Genomic DNA, 20,777 nt, shown 5'->3' with positions numbered 1-20,777 from the left:
TGGCACAGGGCCCACACAGAGATCACGGGGGATGAGCTGAAACCCTGAATACCCCTTGAAACATCCAGCCTGACAAGGATACTGGGGGTGGATACAGTGTGTGAGCTCGTTACTAACAACGGTGTCATAGCCAGCATGAGAAGTAATTTCAAGTGTAAAGGCAACTTTATGTCTGACATTTTGTACTTCCTGAGCATTTGGCTTTTATATTGAAACATTTTTTCAGTGCAGATTTTCCTATAAATGAAGTACACTCTTATTTAGTACTTCTGCTTGGCACTTCACTGAACATTAAGAACTATCCACAGAGATACTCCAGCAATCTGCAGTTAATGGTCAGGCCATGCAAAATCCAACTTTCCTACTCCCTGTCTGCTCCTGGAAAATAGGAAAAGCCCATCCCTGGCATTGCTCAAATCCACCCACTGTATCATGGTGCTTCTAGGAAGAAAGCTGCTGGCCCCCACACGCCTGTACCCACCTGGAAGAATCGGTGGTTTGGTACCCAATACAGTTTACTGCAGAAAATAAGGAAACTATCATTTCTCAGACCATGCAGAGTTTTTTTTAAAAAAAAAAAAAAAACAAAAAAAAAACCAACCAACCATCATCCAGCAAAAATGTCAAACGAGGCACTCAAGAGCGGATAAATTTAGTAAGATGTCATGATTCAACTACAATCGAAGGAAATCCATACTTAATTTCTCAAACAACTGCTATCATACTGTTCAAGCAAACTGTTTTTCCTTCAGGCTGAGGGGACACCAAATCCACACTATTTCTCAATTTACTACTTTTCCCCCCCCCCTTTTTTTTTTCTTCAATTAGAGAACACTGTCATTCCACATGCGTAGTATGAGCCTGCATAAAAAATGACATGTGAGAAGCTTTTGCCAGGGTTAAGTCCTGACACAGCTGTTGGAAAAACACAAAATGAACATTTTATCCTGGCCAAATCAGTGTTCTTTTCACTATTTATACTCTTGGATCCAGCAGCTGCAAGTGACGCTACAGGTCATGTTGTCCTAAATGGACAAAGAATCTGAGGATCCTCTCAAGTTTTGGAGGCTTGTTTGTACTTCTGTTCTCCCTCTCAATACTTTGCAGCACTGCTGCACCGATGCCAATTTGCTGCGAGTTTAAGCAGGCTACCAAACTCTGGTCAGAACAAATTTTTCAGCTAAGATTTTCCATCTTTAAAAAAAAAGAAAAAAAAGACTATTTTTTCCTGCTTCCATTTTTCAGCAACATAGGATCAACACTGGCTGCTCAGTTGATAATACCCCTCTTTATTTGAAGTCATTTTTCTCCTTTCACCACCCACATTCATCTGGGACTTATTCAGTATTATTCTGTCTGACACCGGTCCAAAACAGCGAACAATTTTTGTAACAGCACAATAAGCAGAGCGGACCCTAACGGAGGCACTTCGTCGTCTAAGAATCCCCTTATCTAACATCCAGTTACATACCAAAAATAAAGTAAAAAAAAATTGTAAGGAGGTTAGACACAGCTCCAAACCAGCATTTTACAAGCAGTGAAACATTTCTGCTGTACTTTGACCTTCTGTCATCAGATGGAGGTGGAGATTTATGCCCTTTCTCCTTCTAAATTAGACTCTTTCAGTGCCCTATTTTATATTCTTCCTGACAGGTCCCTATTTTGTATTAAAAAAACCTGCTGTCACTGTGTTGCATAGCAAAAGACCTTTCCAGCCAAAAGAGAAAACTCCTGCCACCAAGTCAAGCAGCAAGAGGTAACTCTGTGGTTAAAACTGCAAGGATAAAATACTTTGCCCAGCAACATATTCATTTCCAGCAGGATTTGATAAAATTATAATTCACTGTCCAGAAAAAGACTAAAGCATTAAACATATTATACTGAGAAAGTCAAAATAGGTCATTCAATCAGCGTTATTCCCCCTTCATTTCACACATAATACAAAGCAGTTAAGTAGTTTCTCTTGCAATTAGCATCATCTTTGTCTCCTCGGTGTCTAAAATACACTGGAGATACAGAGCTGCTCTGACTGTACAGCAGCCCAGGCCCTACTCCCCACCATCACCAACTTCTCAATAAATACATAGAGGTGAAATCCTATCTTCAGTCATTTCAACCATGATCATTTTCTTTGTTTTTTCCAATTCCCTGGTCTATCGCCTCAAATGATAGACCTTTTCCCACTGACTAAAGAGGAGTATGGGTGCGCTCAGGAAGAACCCAAAGATCTCCAACTGCTAATGCACATCCCACTTCATCCTCTGACCAAGAGGACTTGTTACCTGGCAGAGCCCTGAAGAAGGCGGGCTAGAAACAGCCTCCCTGGGGTACAGCAAGGTTTTAGAGATCTCTCCTGGATGTAAAAGTCTGACATATGCTTCAAATGCATTTTAATTTAGAAAAATGCTGGCAAGATTTTATTTATGTTTCTAATCAGGTAAACAGTATGCTTCTTCCACCTGCTCCAAGCTACCCCACTAGGCCCAGTAGACATCAGATGTCTATGAACATACATCAGGCTGATTTACTCCCTACTGCTAGTTCACAGAATCCTTCCACCTCCCAGACCCGTATGCCACTACCTTATGGCCTACACACCTTCCCTCTTTTTTAGCATGTAAAATGGCATCACTATTGATTTTCAAATACCTTCTTAAGCACACTGTTCCCTTCCCCAGAGCTTTATAAAAAAAACCTCCTCATAAAAGATTTTCCTTCTACCCCAAGTGTGCATACCTTCTAGTGCATTTTAGTCAGGAGTGTTTTTGCCGTGCATGGACCACACTGTCAGAGCAATGGGGCAAGAAATAAATCTCAACATGCTATGGGAAATGCAAATCACACTGTCAACATCATGATGAAAATAATAATATTAGGTTTGGAGCTTTTGGCTGCTGCACAAAGTAGGCAGGAAACCTCTGCCCAATCCATGCTCTGATAATGACTTCCATTTGCAAATCAAAGATTTTAGATGTGGCCTATTTATCTGGGCCACATATATGGCTCAGGCTATGCAAAAGCAGAAGCTGCTTGAACAAGATTCACAAAATGCTTCAGTTTTTACAGCTCCTCAGTGGCAGCATCATTCTTGGTGTCGCTGTTCTCCTACAAAGGCATCGTAGGACCAGCAGCCTCCCATTGTAGGTCTCAATGAATACTTAAAGAAGCACCATTCACTCTGAAACCTGACATCTCAGACAAATGGTTTTGAGTTCCCCCATACAGTGAAACTTTTAAACACAACAGATCGTGTTGCACAAAAACAGGGACAGCGGCTCTACGTGTCTCAGCTTACAAGCATCTCAGGACACGACTTGAACTGGCGTCACCTTCTCCTGCAAATTCCTGGAAAAAAACATTCTCTGAAAATTAGTTAAGGTCCAGAACAGTTTTGCAGAACAAACAGTAGGTTATAGGCTTTCAGGAAACCACATCACTGCTCTCAGCACAAAACCAATCAGCAAAAAAGGTGATAACGTGGGAGCCTGTGAGAGCTCACACAAAGACATTCTTTGTTGAGCACTGTTCTCACTTATCAGATGCCAAATTTTATGTACTAAGCATATCTAGAATTTTATATATGAACCTGATAAATCCTCCATGAAGTACTAGCAAATATATTTACACAAGATAGGGGTTCACAGCCTAACTTCACAAATACCTGCAAAGTCTGAAACTTTTGATTTGGATTAAGTCTTGCATTTAAAGGTATGTTTACACTGCAAATTTCATGAGAGAAAGTGGGGCTAACTTTGGTCATAACATGTTTTCGGAGAGCTGAAATAGCTGCTTGAAGAGCTAGTGTGGAGAGAAAAAAAACCAAATACAGCAGGTTTTAAGAGCACTGACACAGAACTGGAGCATTTATCAAGATAATTCAGTCCACGTTCTAGATAAAACAAATAGAGCCCTGGAAGTCGTGTCCTAAAATTATTTCTTTAGAATAATTTATTTATTCTTCTGCGTCCTATTTGGAAAAAAGTGTAGAAACCAACATGGTACAGCATGAGAAAACACTAAGTTCTAAGGGCAAATTGTCTACAATGTCAGAAGTGCTGTCTGTCTAGACTAGGAGAGTAGTTTGCATTAGAATATGATTGGGTAATTAATACATTTTTAAATAAAGCTTTGTTTACTTAAGTGCAGCACTGTTACTAACACTCCCTGGACATGCTCGGTCCTCACAGGGAGCCCGGGCTCAGCTGCAATCAGGATTTTAAGCACTTGCTGGCTTGAGTCTCACCTACAGTGATGCAAATGCACGTTGCTGAGGCACCGTAGGAGAACCCCACTGCTGCTTTAACTTGGCCTTTAGCAGGGGCAAGAGTCAGACCCTGCTCTCTTTACTTCACCTACCCACGAAAGCTGCACCATCATAAGCTGGGCTGCATCCATGCAAACCTGTTTTCATCCCCACTACGAAATGAGCAGTCACAGCAGCCGGGAGGCAGAGTGAAGCCCAAGCAGACTTGTGCCTATGTGTTTGGGTGCTTCTCTATCTGTCCTCCCCCAGCAGACCGCTGTCTGTCCTCATCAGCCTTCCAACTTATCTGCTGCCTCCCCCACCTCTGAGGTGGGGATAAGCAGATGTTACCTCCCTGTTCAAGAGCTGGCAAGCAGCCCAGACCTGCCCTTTTCTGCTCACAGGAGTCAGGAGCCAGCAAACCTACCGAAAACTTTTTCCTAGGACTGCATCAAACCCACTGGTCACAATCCGGGGTGTGCCCACGGCCTTTGCTGCACCCTAGGGAGAGCGGAAGGTCTGGGAAGGCCAGGGATGGGGAGGCAGGCTGGCCCGAAGGCACTGCAAGGCTGAGGGCTGGGTTACAAGCAGCCTCCAGGCAGACCCACAGCACAACACAAAGCATGAAGGCAGCCTCAGAGGCAGGTGTCAAAGAAGACAAACGGCACCTTTGGCAGCACTCCTGCCTCCTGCCCTCATTCCAGAGCTCTCAACAGGATTTTGGCATGGAGACGTCAGCACAGACCCACCCTTCACCTCGGCACAGGCAGCGGGTGAAGGGACGCAGAAGTGGCATGATCCAGTGACTCACCCCATGGAAACGCACCTGACCGCCGGCAGCACCCAGGTGTACAGCAGCCGGAGGTTGCACAGGCAGAGCCCCACACTCACCGCAAGCAGCCTCCTGCCCTCCAAAACTGGCAGACAGCACTCTCCAGGAGACCTGGAGGTAAAAGCTGCAAAGGTCCTGACGACAGGACAAGCTGTCGCTGCCACACACTGTTCCCCTTGCTTCAAGCCAACCTTCCTCCAGGCCTCCGGCAAAGATGGCTGCCTCTGCCTTCCTGTCCCAGCACACACCTCCCTCACACATCCCTTTACACATAGCGAGTGGCAACTTTACCCACAGGGATAAAATAAAAAAGAAAAGCAAAAGAATGTCTTGACAAATAAACATGTTCAAGTGAGAACCCAGTATTTTATAACTCATCTCTTAAGTACGTAGCATATTGCAGTCGAGCAAGCAATCCATTCAATTCGTTAGCACAAGTCTGTTGTAACAGCTAACCTTCACACGGCATTTCTTTACCAGTACAAATCCCCAGAAAGGCATTTCTCTGTCAGTGACATCTTACATAGGTGTTTTATATCAGCAGAAGTACTTAAACAGTCTTTATTTTTAATAGGTGCCAATGTACAGATAAAGAAAATTGCCCCAATAAGCAAAGTCCAGGTAGGACACACACACAGGTATTAACAAGACACCAATGTTGTTAACTCCTGACCTGCCTCAAATCGCCTGCAAAGCAGTGTTACAAGCGTATCAGTCCTTGAGCAAATGTGCAAGGGGAGTGGCCCAGAGAAAGAACTCTGACTTTGCAGGGCAAGACTGGCTCCTCCTGGACCTCACAGCTAGGCACAGCATCAGGAGGAACCACTCTGGCAAAAAGCAAAGGCAACACAGCAGTGTTCTTCTTCAGCCCCACTGAAAGGTAGCTCCCTTGCTACGTCATCCCAGGGATGAGGTAGAGCACTAAAGCAATCACTCGTTTGTTCCCAAACCATTACACTGCCCTGAAATTGCTCTTTCTGTAGTCCTGTAGCCTAATCGCCTCCACACTGTATCAATCCCCAACCAAAATGCAGCTATACTCTGCACCATGCCCTGCACAGTTATGAACCAGCCCTCCATTTTCCACAGAGGCACCCCATGCACCACGCAACCCCCTAGCTGGTGTTATGAAGGGAAGGATGGAGAAGGTGAAGTAGGACATAACATCCCTGGAGTCTCCCAAGACAGAAATGAGGAATTGGGCGATGGGGAATTGAGGAATGGAATTTATTTTTTTAAAATATTGGTATTTGGAAATTGAATGAGTGCTCTCTGCTTGTTACTCCCCTCATCTCACCGGTTTTAGACCAGTGACCTGTGATAACCTTTGCCCAATGCATTGCCCAGGAGATAACTCAGATAACATAGCTGATGAATACAGCAAGCCATAACGTGCTGTTGTTGGGAGACCATGCTCCACTCCAGCAGTGGCCTGCTCCCAACAGCTGCGGGAGCCTCAAGGTCCATCCTCCTTGGCTACATAGAGCTGAAGACACCCTTCCTGCAGGGCACCACAGTGTGCCCCGGCAACTCCTACGCACTCCCTCCAGCCTTGCACACCTGAGCTTTCTCTACCCCTCCACCCCAAACAGGGGCTGGGGCCACATCACCACAGGCCTCCAGATCTCCCTGCAGCTCCTGGCAAGCTGAGAAGCGTGGCTCTTTCTCCAGCTGCCTCAATCAGAGGAGCAAGAGCTGTACCCACCACTAGCAAAAACCACTTGGAAAGACGCTGGTTTGCTTGGGAAAGCTAAGCCAATGTCAAATAAATGTCAGATACACATGGGTAAGGAGTTGGTGCCTGTCAGTGTTGCAACGGTATCCCACACACACAACTGGAACATCAGGGGACTGGTACAGCTGTACAGAGAAGCATGAAATACCCCATCCTGACTTCATCTGAAGCAAGTTAGAACAAAACATCTCACTCTGAAGGAAAATCCCCCTCTGTAGACAAGCCACTTTTTAATAATAAGTGCTAAATGGACTATTCAAGCAGGTAATTAATGTTAATTAACATATGTCAGGCCATAAATTGGCTAAATGCACCTCATTTTCCAAGCTTAGTGTGTGGCAATGCTCAGGAAATCGTAACAGAAAAGAACAGTCTAAGTTTGTAGAAGCACAGAAAAAGAGCAAATAAAAGGTTATGCATAATCTTCACTTAACTCATGCTGTGCTGAGCCAGCGCTACCACTCAATGACTGCACACATCACTTGAACGCTTTATTTTGCTCCTGAACCACTGCGCTACGCACGTGTTGTCAGCCCCAAGAAAAGCCACATCAAAAAAACCCTGTAGCTCCCCGAGTGCTGTGTTATCATGCAGGCCTTTATCAGGATGCTCGCTACGTGCTGCGGGACCTGGATGTGCCTCCTGCTCCAGGACCTGGCGAGGCTGTGGCCCCTTTCCAGTGCCAACTCGGGAATCGCGGTTTTTTGTGGCGGGGGGAATGGAACAGTGCCAGGAGAATGCTCAGAGCTTGCCCTCCTCCAGAGAGAATCTGCCTTGAAACGCAGGGGGCCTCATACCTTTAGAAGAAACTAACGCTGCCATTTTGTAACCCTGCTCTTGATCATGTTTTCTGTGACAGAGGTAGTAATAAGGCTTTGAAAAAAAGTGGGAGAGAAACAAGAACACGCAAAGATTTTCATCTAAGTAACAACTTGCATTAGGAAACACTTTCAGTTTCTCCCTTGGCAAGCCGCCACTACGCTAAGACCCACTGTAATTGCATTGCAAATAAGAAACAATCCTCACAAAAGATTTTCCTTACTTCCACGCAAAATAGCTGACTGCCAAAATCTTGCAGGGCACCTTTAGGAGGCTGCCACCTAGAGAAATGCTTCAGCTGTTTATCCTCAGTTTTCCCTTATCTCCAAAGCAATCCCTTCAGCCTCCCTTTGAACCCAGCACACCCACTGTAATTTTCTGGGGTGACTTCACGCTTGTTCTCCCCATCTACCCCACGCAAGCTGGCTGAAAACAGTCCGGCCGCTGCAGGGGACGTCGGGGGGGCTGCACCCTCCCCAGTGCTGCCTGCCTTCTGCAAGTGACACCACCAGCTCTGGGTTTCTACTTTGTCCATGTCAGCACAAAGAGCTTTCACAAAACCACCGGGCTAACCCTAATCACTCGCCTTTCTAAATGCACCAGCACGTGCCCAGCCTCCCCTAATCTCCCAGGATTACAGCAAAGTGGTGTAGCACCACCAAAATGACCCGAATACAAAATGGCCTTGTGTGTAAGACACCTCTCACTTTACCAGGGCGAAACCAAACAGAAGCAGGATGTCCCAGGGCAGGAGCGCCAGGACTCCTCTCTTCCCCAGCCTGATAGCCTCAGACAGTGTTTGTTCAAGCCAATACAGTGCAGTGGATATAAAAGCCACTAAGGTGATTTCATTTTTATTAGCATTAACCATGTAGTTTCAAACACACAGGCAAGTATAGGAGTCAACCTCTGACTCTCAAGCTTCCTATTTTAAATATGCTCAAATATTGACACTAATAACCTATTACAGTAACACCGACATTGCATGACTGTTTTAGGTAACCTTCTGTCTCTAAAGAACTGAGGGACATTGATTCCAGTATTTATCAAACGGGTCTACCTGATAGCAATACCATTCAGCATCATTCACTGGAGGTTTCCCATTCACATCAAAAGGCAATGTGTTTATATCTGCAGTTAACAAGTCCTTCAGTGGAGGTGCTCCTCATGGTCACACCGTGGATCAAACAACGTCAGTGATTCTGGGAGAGCAACTTGGTGTCTCTCTCCTCTAATGGCTGTCACCTGCCTGCATGAGCTAGGGAAAAGTGAGATCTTTGATGTACATTACAGATATAAAATAATAATGTGCACTAATATCTACATATGGTTTCTACTGGAGAGTTTAAAAACTCATTTGTTACTTTGATACTAAAGTATACTCCTCTTTGATGCAAGAAGCTTGTTATCTAACAGTTTCGACTTTGCGGCTAGAACCGCGCATCTCTCTACGTTGCTCAGCACAAAATTCACTTACAAATGTTACTGAGTATTTTGTTAAAGCACAACATAGTAAAGCTTTGATCAGGTAAGATGCTTAAGCGGTAAATTTAAGCACACAAGTAATCCTAGTGAAGTCCCAAGGATCCATTCACATGCTTAAACCCGTGCTCGCTTCGGTAGATCAAAACTTAAAATAATCAGGCTGCAGCTTGTAACCGAAACCCTTCTGTACAGCTGAACAAGGCAGCAAAAAATCAGAAAAAAAAAAAAAAAGGAATATAATAGCAAGCTGGAAAAAATATTCATGCCAGAAGTTAACCGGGAAACACAGTCTTAAAAAAAAAAAAAAAAAGAAAAAAGCAGAGAAAAAATTAAACCGATGCAAACTCCTGTTTTATGCTGCCACTCCTGATAAAAACGCTGTGTGCCACTCTGAGGAAGGAGAAATAAGAACAGAGAGTGGCTTTGCTTCCTTCCCACATCCTCTGCAAAAAGATGATAAAAAAAGGCCAACACATCTTGCACATCAGCATCTGGCTAACAGATTTAGACATCTGTCTACACCACTGACAAACTTCTCAAGTCTCTTCAAGTCTCAATAACTAGAGAAGAGACTCGTGTGTTTGCCATGCTGAAGGGACTGCAGCCTTCGGTACATATTGGTCAATAAAACATGGTAAGGAATGATGAAATGTCCATGTACAAAGTTTACAAAAATCTCCCCTTCAAAGTAAATATCCCAGCAGCTAGTATTTATCTTTCATGAGGAAGATGAATGCAACAGGTGTAAAACAAATAGGCTTCTGATAAAAAAAAAAAAACAAATCAAAGCAAATCAGCTGCATTTAAATTTGGCAACTGCTGGTATCTCTGTATAAAGGACCAGACTCATAGTCTTGCCATACTGCTCAACAAAGAGGAAAATAGTCCCCCTAGTGTACTCTTCATGTAGAAAAGACTATTTCACAAGATAGTGCTGCAAGAAATTACAAAGTAACATTATAGGAAGAGATATGGAAGTACTTAAGTTATAGTAAAACTGGGCACCTCTACTGCATATACAGACATGAAGGTGTTTCAGTTTCCTATTTCAAGATTATTGAGTGAAGTGAGTTACTGCATCCTAAATACATGGGGGGAAAAACTTGGGTTTTAAGTCAACATGCTACTTTTGTGACTGCAGGACATTGACGGGGTAACGGATACCTGAATTTGGAAAGTCGGATAGATCTGGTCATTGAGCTCTGTGGAAGTACCTGCAACAGCTGCCTGGCACAGTGCGTTTCGTAAGGGTGCAACCAGCTCACCCTCAGACCTTTTCCCCTCTCCAGTGATGATAAATATAAATACCGACCCTCCATAAGTATTCAAGACAGTAAGCGCATATTGAAGCATGTACCTAAACCCTTCCCGGTGATTTGGAAGTGTACGGGATTGTATCAAACCAGGCTGCCCACAGCACACGACCGTGTCCGCAGCGTGCCGGCTCTACAGTGATGCACCGTACACTACTGCCCTAGTTAACTGTCAGGCAGTATTAGGTTAGCTAACATCCCACCGGGGCTGGGGGGAGGGGGAAGCAAAGAAGATTGTTGGGGGGGGTGCACTGGGCAAACCTTATCTGAATTAGTGGAAACGTAATATATGCATTCCTAACCACATCTGAAATATTCACTTCTGCTTTAATGCCCCAGGGGGGGAAAGAATAAAAGTGATAGTTGTAACTTTAATTTATAGCTCTTAAAATAATTGTTTTGAGGAGTATAATCCCAGCTATATTTACGGATTATGGTATTCAGCACATCTCACTGGAAACGGTATTAATATTTCATATATAATAATACATAAGATAATAAAGCCAAGTTCTCTTCTTCTCTTTGTTTAAAATGACAATTTTCCCACTCAGTGCCAGAGCAGAATATTGTTATATGGGCTTGCTGCCTTCAAAGACGAATTTAGCTGTGTAAAAATATTCTAAATTAAGATAAAAGCCTTCTGATACAGAACTATCTTCTGTTCATTTAAAATCTCAGTGTATCTAGCAATCTGAAAAAGTCTGATGTGAAAAGCTGACATTAGTTCCTGAAGAGTTGTATTCATTACCTGTGAGGGAAACAAAGATGATAATAACATATAATGTGTTTTAGCATTGGGCGACTAAGATGGAGTCACTGTTTAAGAGTGTTGCCTCTGCACAAACTAACTTATGTTCCAGCCAAGAAACTGAAATAGTCCTCTCCTGAAACAGTCCTCTTCTGAATGTATATGCATACATTAAAAGAAACTCTAGCCCTGCTAAGGAATTAAATTTAGCAGTTTTGGATGCCTAGCAAATTACTAGCTCCTGACCTCTCCTCTGCCCCTTTCAGTATGCCCCTACCACCCACACACAACTGCACCCACCGTTAACACGATCAGACGCCTTACCCTAACTTCCAGGGACAGCTCACAGTCATAAAAGAGGCAGAATTTTCTTCCACCAGTGTGCTTGCATCTCCTGAGAAAGGTCATCTTATAGGCTTTTGAGAAACTTCTGAATTATATCAGAGGAATCTCAAGGGATCCAAGTTTTTAACATTTTAATTAGCTCCAAGTACCAGTTAATGCTGCTCAGCAACGGAATCAATATCAAATTAACAGTATAAATTGTCAGAAAAATTGTGACTGTATTAAGCATACTAATCAATGCAAGCACTTCGAGTTATGGCCCAGATCCTGCTTCTCCTGAAGCAAATGGCAGTTTTGCCACCAAATTCAGCCAAAGCACTATCAGCCCCGTTGTTTGGTAAGTCTTCGTTTGAATCAAGTATTGAGAACTCACTGAAAATTCAAAGTATCAGATAAAAAGTCTGGATTTGTCATAGCAGCTGACATCTAAAGCCACAGCTTCGGCATGAAACCAAACAATTTAGGAAGGCACTGGCTGTCATCGGAAGATGTAACCCTTTATCACACTTCGTGTCGCACTTGTAAAGTCAGATCAAAATTCAACACTTAATACAGACACGAAAGCGGTAAAAAGGATCTGTGTTTTTAAAAGCCTTGTCTTGAATTAGCTATGCCACTGATAAAGTTTGTGTTTCTATTTTCCCCAGCCTGAGACAAGTCTGTCAGTGAAATGCTTCCTCTACAGTGCTCCATTTGGAAGGTAAAAATCATACAGCTGTACTTCAATTCCTAGCAGCAAGTCCTTCTCAGGCACCAAAATATGAGACAGGGCTGCTAGTACGAAAACTGCCAGAGATGTTTCATCCATACAGCATTTCTGACTGATTTGTATACTGTAAGTTATCCCCTGATCCAAGCAAAGATTCAAAGAGGAAATTTAATTTCTCTGTAACACAATAAAACTTCACGGCAAATTCGCCTTCAGCCATCCATTCAAAAACTCGGTCTCGGATGCTGCCAGCATCGGGCCTCAGCAACAACTGAACCGTACTGGGATTTCCCTCTGCAAACAGTATCGACATCAAGCAGCACCTGCCTTTCTGTATAGCTGCAAGTACATGACATTTCCACATCCGAGAAACGTTAATAGATGGACATGGAAAACAAGGAGAATAAAAGTAGTTCTGGAAACCACTTCAAATGTGGTCTGCGTGCAGCACCAGCTCTTGGTAGGCCTTATTAGACTCTGTCTTTGAGAGTAAAACCCTGCCTGCCTGCAACGTGCTTTTGCACGCGCTGAGTAAACAAGCCACAAAAACGGATATTTTTTTTTTCCTCACTAGTTAAAACAGTAGCAATCTTAGCTGCTAACTGTCGCAACGCTGGACAGAAAATGCTCGGCTGTAAGGGATTTATCAGTAGACCGTGCCCTCACACACTGGCACCGCAGGAATCGCAAACCAAGCATTCCCGTGGCTGAGCAGCCAATAACTCCACGCTTTGATTAACTTCATGAAGAAATGTCAAGACCCGAATTTCCCTCTATTGCCTTTGAGGAACGTGTGGGAAACCACTGGGGTTTTTCTTGACGAAAATAATAGAGTCGTTCTGTATTTGAGCTCTGAGACTCGGTCTGACCGTGCATAAAAACAACTCCGCTTATTTCCAGTACGATTTACACCAAAGGTACCTGTAACTTAAAAAACAGACCGAAAACCTCCAAATCACACACCCTTACAAATATTTTTTCCTTTTTTCTTTCCTTTTTTTTCTCGGCCTGCTTATGTGCTTGCGCACCATAGCAGCCAGCTCCGCTCCAGCCTCCCCCCTGCTGCCAGAGTTAGGAGCCCTCACCGCCTGCACACAGCAACAGGAAAGAGCCAAAACTTTTCTTAGCCTCCTCCCTCAAAATAAAAATAAAAATAAGCAAAGGCAGCAGCGCGACCCCCAGCAGGGGCCAGCAGCAGCGCCCGGCCGGCTGCCGTCGGGGAACGCCGCGGGCACCCCCCCTCCGCGGCCGCATCCCCCGCGGGCAGCCCGCCCGTCGGGGCGGCGCGCTGGGTTCGCCGCGGCCCCGGGACCCCCCCTCACCTTCCAGCCGGCCGAGCTGTTGCTGTCGCCCTTGTCCTTGAAGTAGGGCACGCAGCGGACCATCCAGTCGTAGATCTGGGAGAGGGTGAGGCGCTTCTCCGGGGAGCTCTCGATGGCGCGGGTGATGAGGTCGGCGTAGGAGAGGTTGCCCCACGCGTTGCGCCGCGACGAGCACTTCCTCGGCGCCGTCGCCGGGCCCCCGCTCAGCCCCCCGCCGCCCGCCGCCGCCGCCGCTCCCCCCGGCGACAGGCTCGGCCCCTCCGGGCCGCCCCCGGGCAGCGGGGCCAGCAGCCGCGCCGCCTCCTCCGGGACGGCGGTGGCCGCCGCCGCTTCTCCGCCCGGGGGGGCCGCGCAGCCGACGGCCATAGCCGAGCCGCCCCCCTCCTCCTCGTCGTCCTCCTCCTCGGGGATCATGGAGGCGGCGTCGGCGGGCGGCTCGCCGGCGGGCTTGGCGGGGCTGGCCTGCAGCTCGGGCCTCTGCAGGGGCCAGGTGCAGGAGCGGGGGCGGCTCTGCGGCTCGAACTCGGGGTCCAGCTCCACGTCCAGGGGCGAGAGCGGGGCGGCGGGCGACGCCTCTGCCATCTTGGCCTCCCCCGCGGGCGGCTGCGGCGGCGGCGGGGCGCTGCGACGGGGCGGGCGGGCGGCCGCCGACCCCGCTCCTCCTCCGCCGCCTCCTCGGTGCCGACGGGAGCCTAGCAGGCGAGGGGCCGCCGGGCGGGCATGCCGCTCTCCGCTAAGGGCTGGCAGGCTCTCCGCTGCACCCCGAGCCCCGCTCCCCGCGGGCGATGCGCACGCCGGAGCGGGGAGGGGGAAGGGGAGGGAGGGAAGGGGGGGTGGAAAAAAAAAATAAATCAGATTAGGAGCTGGAGCGGCCGGGCGGTGCCGGAGGTGCCCGCGGCTCTGCCCTCCGCGCCGGCGGAGCGGCGGCCGCTCCCGCGGTGCGTGTGTGCGTTTGTTTATGTTTCACTCCATGCGGATGCAGAAGTAGCTCCAGCGGGAACCGCGCTGTATCCAGCCGGGAGAGGACACCCCCCCGCCCCCGGCGCCTCTGAGCTCGCTCCTCGCCGCTTCCGCAGATATCTTCCCTCTTGCCGAGGGGGTGGCGTGGTCCTTTGCCCTCTCCCTCGGCAGGAGGGCAGGGAGAGGGGTCCTTCAGATTACGCCGAAGACTTTTTCCTTCTTCAAAACGCCCTGAAGGGAGCCGAAGTCTTAGCATACATCCAACTGCATGCTAGCGTCAGCCTGTCACTTTGCGGTGACCCCCAAGCCGCACGCAAGCAACCCCCCAAAATCTCACAGCCGACGGAGGAGGGGGCGGGAGAAGGCCACCCCCGGGGCTGGCCAGTTAAAAAAAAAAGAAAAAAAAAAGAAAAAAAAAAGAATAAGTCCTTATTCTCGCAGGGGAAAAGCAAAACACAACGGGAACAAATCAAATCGCCAGTCTTCCAACAGGTCCAGAAGCTTTAAGCCCTCCCTAGGGCTGCCAAAGAGAATAGGTTTTGTTCCAGCATCAACACCACATTCATAACCTCCTTGCTCCTGCTGCTGCCATCTTGACAGTTTCTCCCCCCTTCACTCAAGTCATTTAAAAAGCGCAGGCAGAAGAGGCAGGGAGAGCCACATCGGGAGGGGAGGGAGGCGGGCGGGGGGGGGGGGGGGGGGGGAGAGAGAATCAAGAGCCACCTCCACACCGGCAGAAATCGAGATCCGAATTCACGGGAGGAAGAAGCAGCGCTGCTGCATGGTTCCTGCTGCTCCTGCGCCTTCAGCTCCGAGGAGCCTTCCCTTTAAAGGCGAAGGAGGGGAAAGCGGCAAACCGCCCGCTCCCTCGGCGAGCAGCCGGCGAGAGGCAAGCGATCCGCCCGCGCCGAGCCCGCCCGCCGCCGCCGCAGCCCGCCCGAGCAGCCTGTCACCCTGCTCGCCGCCGACTTCCACATCCCTCCTCCTAACAACCACCGGCAGCAACACAAAGTTATAGACGCACGCAGGGAGCCTCAACCTAACCGCACGGCTCGCCACGGCCCGCCCACGGGCGGGGGGCGGGCGGGCGGCGCCGCGCAGGGGCCGCCCCGACGGGGCGGGAGCGGCGGCCCCGGGGGAGCCGCCGGCGTTGGGCGGGCCGGGGAGAGCCGGCGGGGAGAGCGCCTGCCCGCTCGCCTTCCCGGCGGCTCCGGGAAGCGCTCCGGTCTCGTAGAGCACCCGGGACTCTTTCTGAGGGTGGCAGTGGCCCGGGCTCTCGGCGCTTACTAGAATTTAAACGGCAAAACCAGAGGCAACCGTCGCACTTCTCCACACCGCTGGTCTTTGTCGGGCCCACCTCACCGGGCAGGAGCTCGCTGCCTGTACTTCAGCGCTCGCTGCCTGTACTTCAGCATAAACCCAGCTCTGGCTGCCAGTCACGGCGGAGGAACAGTGCGCCGTTTCTCTTCTGACTTGTTTCCACCGGTCATAAATTATTGGTGCGCGAGTTCTTCTTTAAACTTGGAGTCCAATTCAGTCATTTTTCTGCCTTTCGGTGATAGGGGAGCACGTTCAGACATGTCCACATATGAACGTAATCCAGCTGGACTTCCTCCTCAGAGGCCGTGCCCTCGCAGAAGCCCTCCGAAGTAGCTCACTTGAAGACGTAGTTAATTATGGGTTGGGTAAAGGGGTGACCCACAAAGCCAAGGAACATAAAGCTATTAATGTAGATGTATTTATAAATACATTACATAGCAACGTGTATGTATCTGTTGTCGCCTAGCTTTGTATCGACCTGAACTACGGGCTAGATTTAGTACGAAAGTGGTGGTGTCTCTGATACCAGATATAGACAACTGCGTGCATTGAGAAGTAGGTGTGCTTCTGGGTAGAATTAGCAGACAAATTAAATTATTCCTGATTTATTTAGCATTATAGCCAAGCAATGAGATTTGAAAACTGTTCAGTTTGATTGGAAAACAGCAAGGCCCATATCCTGCACGCCTTACACGTACTGCTAAGCAAGGGCTAAGGCCCTCAAGGTCTAGTTAGGTTTTGAATTCAAGTGGCACTCAAGTTAGGAATAGTTCGGCATGAATTTATTACAATGGACAGCATTTCAGCATGCACACAATTAATCCTCAGTTATCTAAATATAGTAGGAGACAATGAATTAATCAGAACAAATGCAGGTTCAAGTAATGGAAATAATGTTCACTGCAGCTCCCTTTTGGGTCACAATGTTGCGTGCCCTGCCATGGCTTTTGTTGTAACGCGGCCCCTTACGGGAACACAAGGCAGCTCAAAATTACACTAGCTACTCTGCGATTGCGATACCGGCATGCGTGTGTATGACGTAGCGGTTGGTAGGGGAGGAAAACCACAGTAACATTGAAGAGCCAGGATCAGACAAGGCCGTGCACGATGAGAAGATGCTTATTGCAACACTGCATCTCTGGGGAGCCTCTACTCGCGGCTTTCAGCAGTTAGCCAGAGAAGGCCGGCTGCGAAGCTGTGGCTGGCGCTCAGCCCCTTCCCAAAACCTCTGCAGCTTGGGGCTGATTTTGACCGGTGCAGAAACCTCCCCATAGAGCACTTCCTTAGGTCCCAAGGTTCCAGGGAAGCGTAGCGCTTTGACCTTGGGCTGGATTACAAGCTGCAAATCTAGTCCTAAATGATATTATCATCTTCATTTATTTATTTAATTGGCATTGCATTACTGTACAGGCATTGCCATTAGGTCTCATTGTACTGGGTGAAGGCCCTGCACGTGGTAAGAAATGCTCCACTCCCTGGCAGAATTGCAGTCTAAGTAAGGCAGGCCAGGGCGGGAGAAAGGAAATAAGTAAGTAGTAACCCTATTAAAGAGATGATGGACTGAGGCACCGAGCAATTACGTGACTGTGCTGCGGTCATACAGGAAGCCCATGTCAGAACTGAAAAATAAAACTAGATCTCCTGAGTGCCAGCCCTGGGCCTTTACTGCAAGATTACCTGCCCTCCTCAGAATTCACTGGTATATCAGCCATACAGCCTTTACCACATAAGGCACAGTACCAGTTCTTCACAGCTCCACACAGCACGTGGCTGCCCATAATATTGCAGTTTAGAGGCAGAATGGAAAGTGTGTAATTGTTCCTACACATTTTATTTACCAATTGTGCATGAGCAAAACAGAAAGACAGGGGAGCCCTTCTAATCACCGTTCCATGGCTGGGCGCACTGAAATACGTGTAAAAACTGATCAAAATTGAATCTAAAGCCCGCACGATTTCCAGTCTCTTCCTTTAAGTACTTTAATGCCCCAAGGGTGGGATTTTCAAAAAGGCTCCATTTATGGGAGTTTTATCGCTGACTTCGACAGGAATAAAGTTAGGCCAGCCCTGAGGCCATTTGAAAGCCTCGCTCACTTATTGTGCCTACTTAGACTGCGCGTGTTCCTGTGCAGTGCTGTGTCTTCCTCTGCATCTCATTTTATCTACTATGCCTGCTCAAGTTTATATTGAGAACACGTGTACCTGTCACAGTACCCAATTACACGGCTCTGGCGGGGTCACAGTTACTTTGCAGCTCCGAGTCATCTCTGTGGGTGATCTCAGGCATACGTGGACGACGCAAGACCTGTGAGACGTGGGGCCTGTGGCATACTGCTTCGGGGAGAGTAATGTTCATATGATAGCACTCTGGGTGGGAATCCTCATAAAGTGATTTTTGCCTTGAGATGAACTCTTTCGAGCTCTACGTTCAACTACAGCAGGCTATCATCAGCTCAGTTTTCATTCTCATTCTTCCATTTTGTCGATTCAGAGCGTCAGCTTCCCACAAGAGTGTACCAGCTCACGGTGGTAACCCACATATGATCACTCCTTCTTCTGCCATAACCTACATTCTCTCGGGCCAGTAGCTAGAGAAGTGCAGGTCACATTTCTGGCTTTACCTCTCTTTCACAAGTATTGTACTGCAGAAACATGGTTGGAGCTAAAGTTGCATGGGGGGTGGGGGGCCTGGGGCTTCTCATCATTACATCATTGTAGAAATCTACTGTAAAGTGTAGTGCCACTCAATAAAATGATGTTATATTGCAGTTACATTACAATGGCTGCATTGTCTACACGGACTTCACACGAACAAGTATATGACGGTTGGTTTATAAGCCACCTGCAGCCTGCTCTCTGAGAAGTTTGTGTCCACTGCAATAACCCTGTCTACCCCTCCCATCCACCTTGTGAGAGAGCGGCTCCCTCAGTGTATTTTTTGTTCTTCCCACAGCGCCCTACTATGTCCTTTAAACACAGACTGGGCAAAGGGCAGTAGTTTTGTAGCTGATTCGGAGCAACCTGTGTGCTGATTAGAAAGAAACGTTGTCTATGTGCCAGCTGACTTCATACTCTGAGACTTTAACCTTTCTGCCCAATTTGGCTAAAACTGGCTAATAGGTTCCACAGTTATTACAGGGAGATTGGCTGACTGGCAGATAGACACAGAGCAAGGGTCCAAATTGTGCTGTGGAGACATGAAGCGTTTGCCAAAGACAGCAACAGAGTTCTGACTATAAAATTTTCCTCAAAGTGATGAACAGCAATTTAAAGATCAATTGAAGTTGGACTTCAGCCTGTGAACTGGCTGACTGACGCCTGTAACGGAGGGGAGGGGAAGGAAGAGAAGTGCAGTAGCAGAAGGAAGCGGTGACATTACTACTGTGGAGAGAAGAACTCTTTACTCAAGTGATCTTGACAGTTTGGGGACTGAACTCTAAGGCTGGAAGCATTCGGCTCTGCATACACCTAAACCTGAGCACCCACTGCTGAAGAATTCTTGACCCATTTCTTCACTGCGTGGAGTATGGTGACTGCAGTCACCTACATGAAAAAGCAGTTTCACCTTTCTGGAAGAAACAATGTTTACAAAAAATGGGTTGAATAAGGAGCTGTGAAGCTTAGGAAATGGGAAAATTCAACCCTACAGCTTCAAAAATTGTCATTAAAGCAGCCTCTACACCTGCTGAAGCTGCATTGCCAAGGCCCACTAAAAAGCCGCACCTTGTAAGGCCAAGAAAGACTCTCGGCTCCTCATTGATAGAAGCAGGTTTCTAACAGCGTTTCGTTCACTTACTAACAGCCACAAATAGTGCATAGCAGTGTTGCCAGCTCTCTCAGCTTTGAGTCCTGCAATAGTTTTCCTGAAATCCCTATTCTTAAATTCCCATTAAAGGAGCATCTCAGCTTCCATTTTAAACCAATAGCCAAGTTCCTGATGTGCTGTGGATGCGACCCAAGTATACTTTCAAGGCCAGGAAGAAAGTAGAAAAAAAAAACCCAACCCTAATTGCATATTTTAAAACCTTTTTAAAGCTGATTTTTAAGCTGACATTATGCTACTCAGAAGCTTACATCATAATTTTTTAATACTTGGGAGTACATGCAGTTATTGAGTTTATATCACTAGGGTGAAATCAAACTGCTAAGATCCAGCAAGAAACTCCACCTTTTTTTTTTTTTTTTACATTGATCTTGGATGATATGAAAGGATTTAATGTTTGCAATGGCAGTTTCTGTTAACGATCCAAGGTGACATTTAGTCATCTCCCCTTGCCTCCTGCCCCATCAGGACACCTCCACGGACCTCTCCGATACCTGTACAGACTGACAGACAGCTCTCCCCCTTGGCTCGGGCTGGTCCGAGTGGCCAAATGCCGTTCTGCCCCGCCACTGACTTGTTGCGCAACCCGGGCATGTCACTTAACCCGTCTCGGTTACCCCATAGGGCCTTAATTATACCCACTTATCGCTTAATTACGCCATTATTATAACTTAACACCTTCCTCTGCCCACACCCCGGGGGGCAGCGGCCCTGCCCCAGGAGCCGAGGCGGGGTTACCTCAGCGGGGCGTTTAACCGGCTGTTGGGCACCCGCCGGGAAGAGCACACACACACACACAGACACAGACACACACAGACACACAGACACACACACACACACAGACACACACACAGACACACACACAGACACACACACACAGACACACACACAGACACACACACAGACACACACACAGACACACACACAGACACACACACACAGACACACACACACAGACACACACACACAGACACACACACACAGACACACACCCCACCCCACCGGAGACGCTGCACACCGCGAACCCAAAGGCCAGCTGCAGCTCCGCGCCGGTGGGACACGGCCCCCGGCCGCTTGGAGGGCCGCCCGGTGAGCCGGGGTTACCGACGCCCTCCTGCCTCCCC

The 20,777-nt window shown here is 47.7% G+C and overlaps 1 protein-coding gene across 5 annotated transcripts in view; it reads right to left on the bottom strand.

The window, feature by feature from the left end:
• The window catches only part of FOXO3 (forkhead box O3), a 96,484-nt gene extending 80,916 nt beyond the window's left edge, over positions 1-15,568 (bottom strand). For 4 of the 5 annotated variants that reach the window (XM_074862238.1, XM_074862236.1, XM_074862239.1 and 1 more), the window contains exon 1: positions 13,552-15,542. In XM_074862238.1, coding sequence (XP_074718339.1) covers positions 13,552-14,133 — 582 coding nt within the window. In that variant the 5' untranslated portion in view covers positions 14,134-15,542. Of the gene's footprint in view, positions 1-13,551 lie in introns of all 5 variants that reach the window. The other variant, XM_074862241.1, reaches the window with a different exon arrangement.
• Positions 15,569-20,777: the final 5,209 nt, after the last annotated feature.

This window comes from Strix uralensis, chromosome 3 (assembly GCF_047716275.1).
Source record: "Strix uralensis isolate ZFMK-TIS-50842 chromosome 3, bStrUra1, whole genome shotgun sequence".
Taxonomy (NCBI): domain Eukaryota; kingdom Metazoa; phylum Chordata; class Aves; order Strigiformes; family Strigidae; genus Strix; species Strix uralensis.
This window is presented reverse-complemented; position numbering and strand designations above follow the sequence as displayed.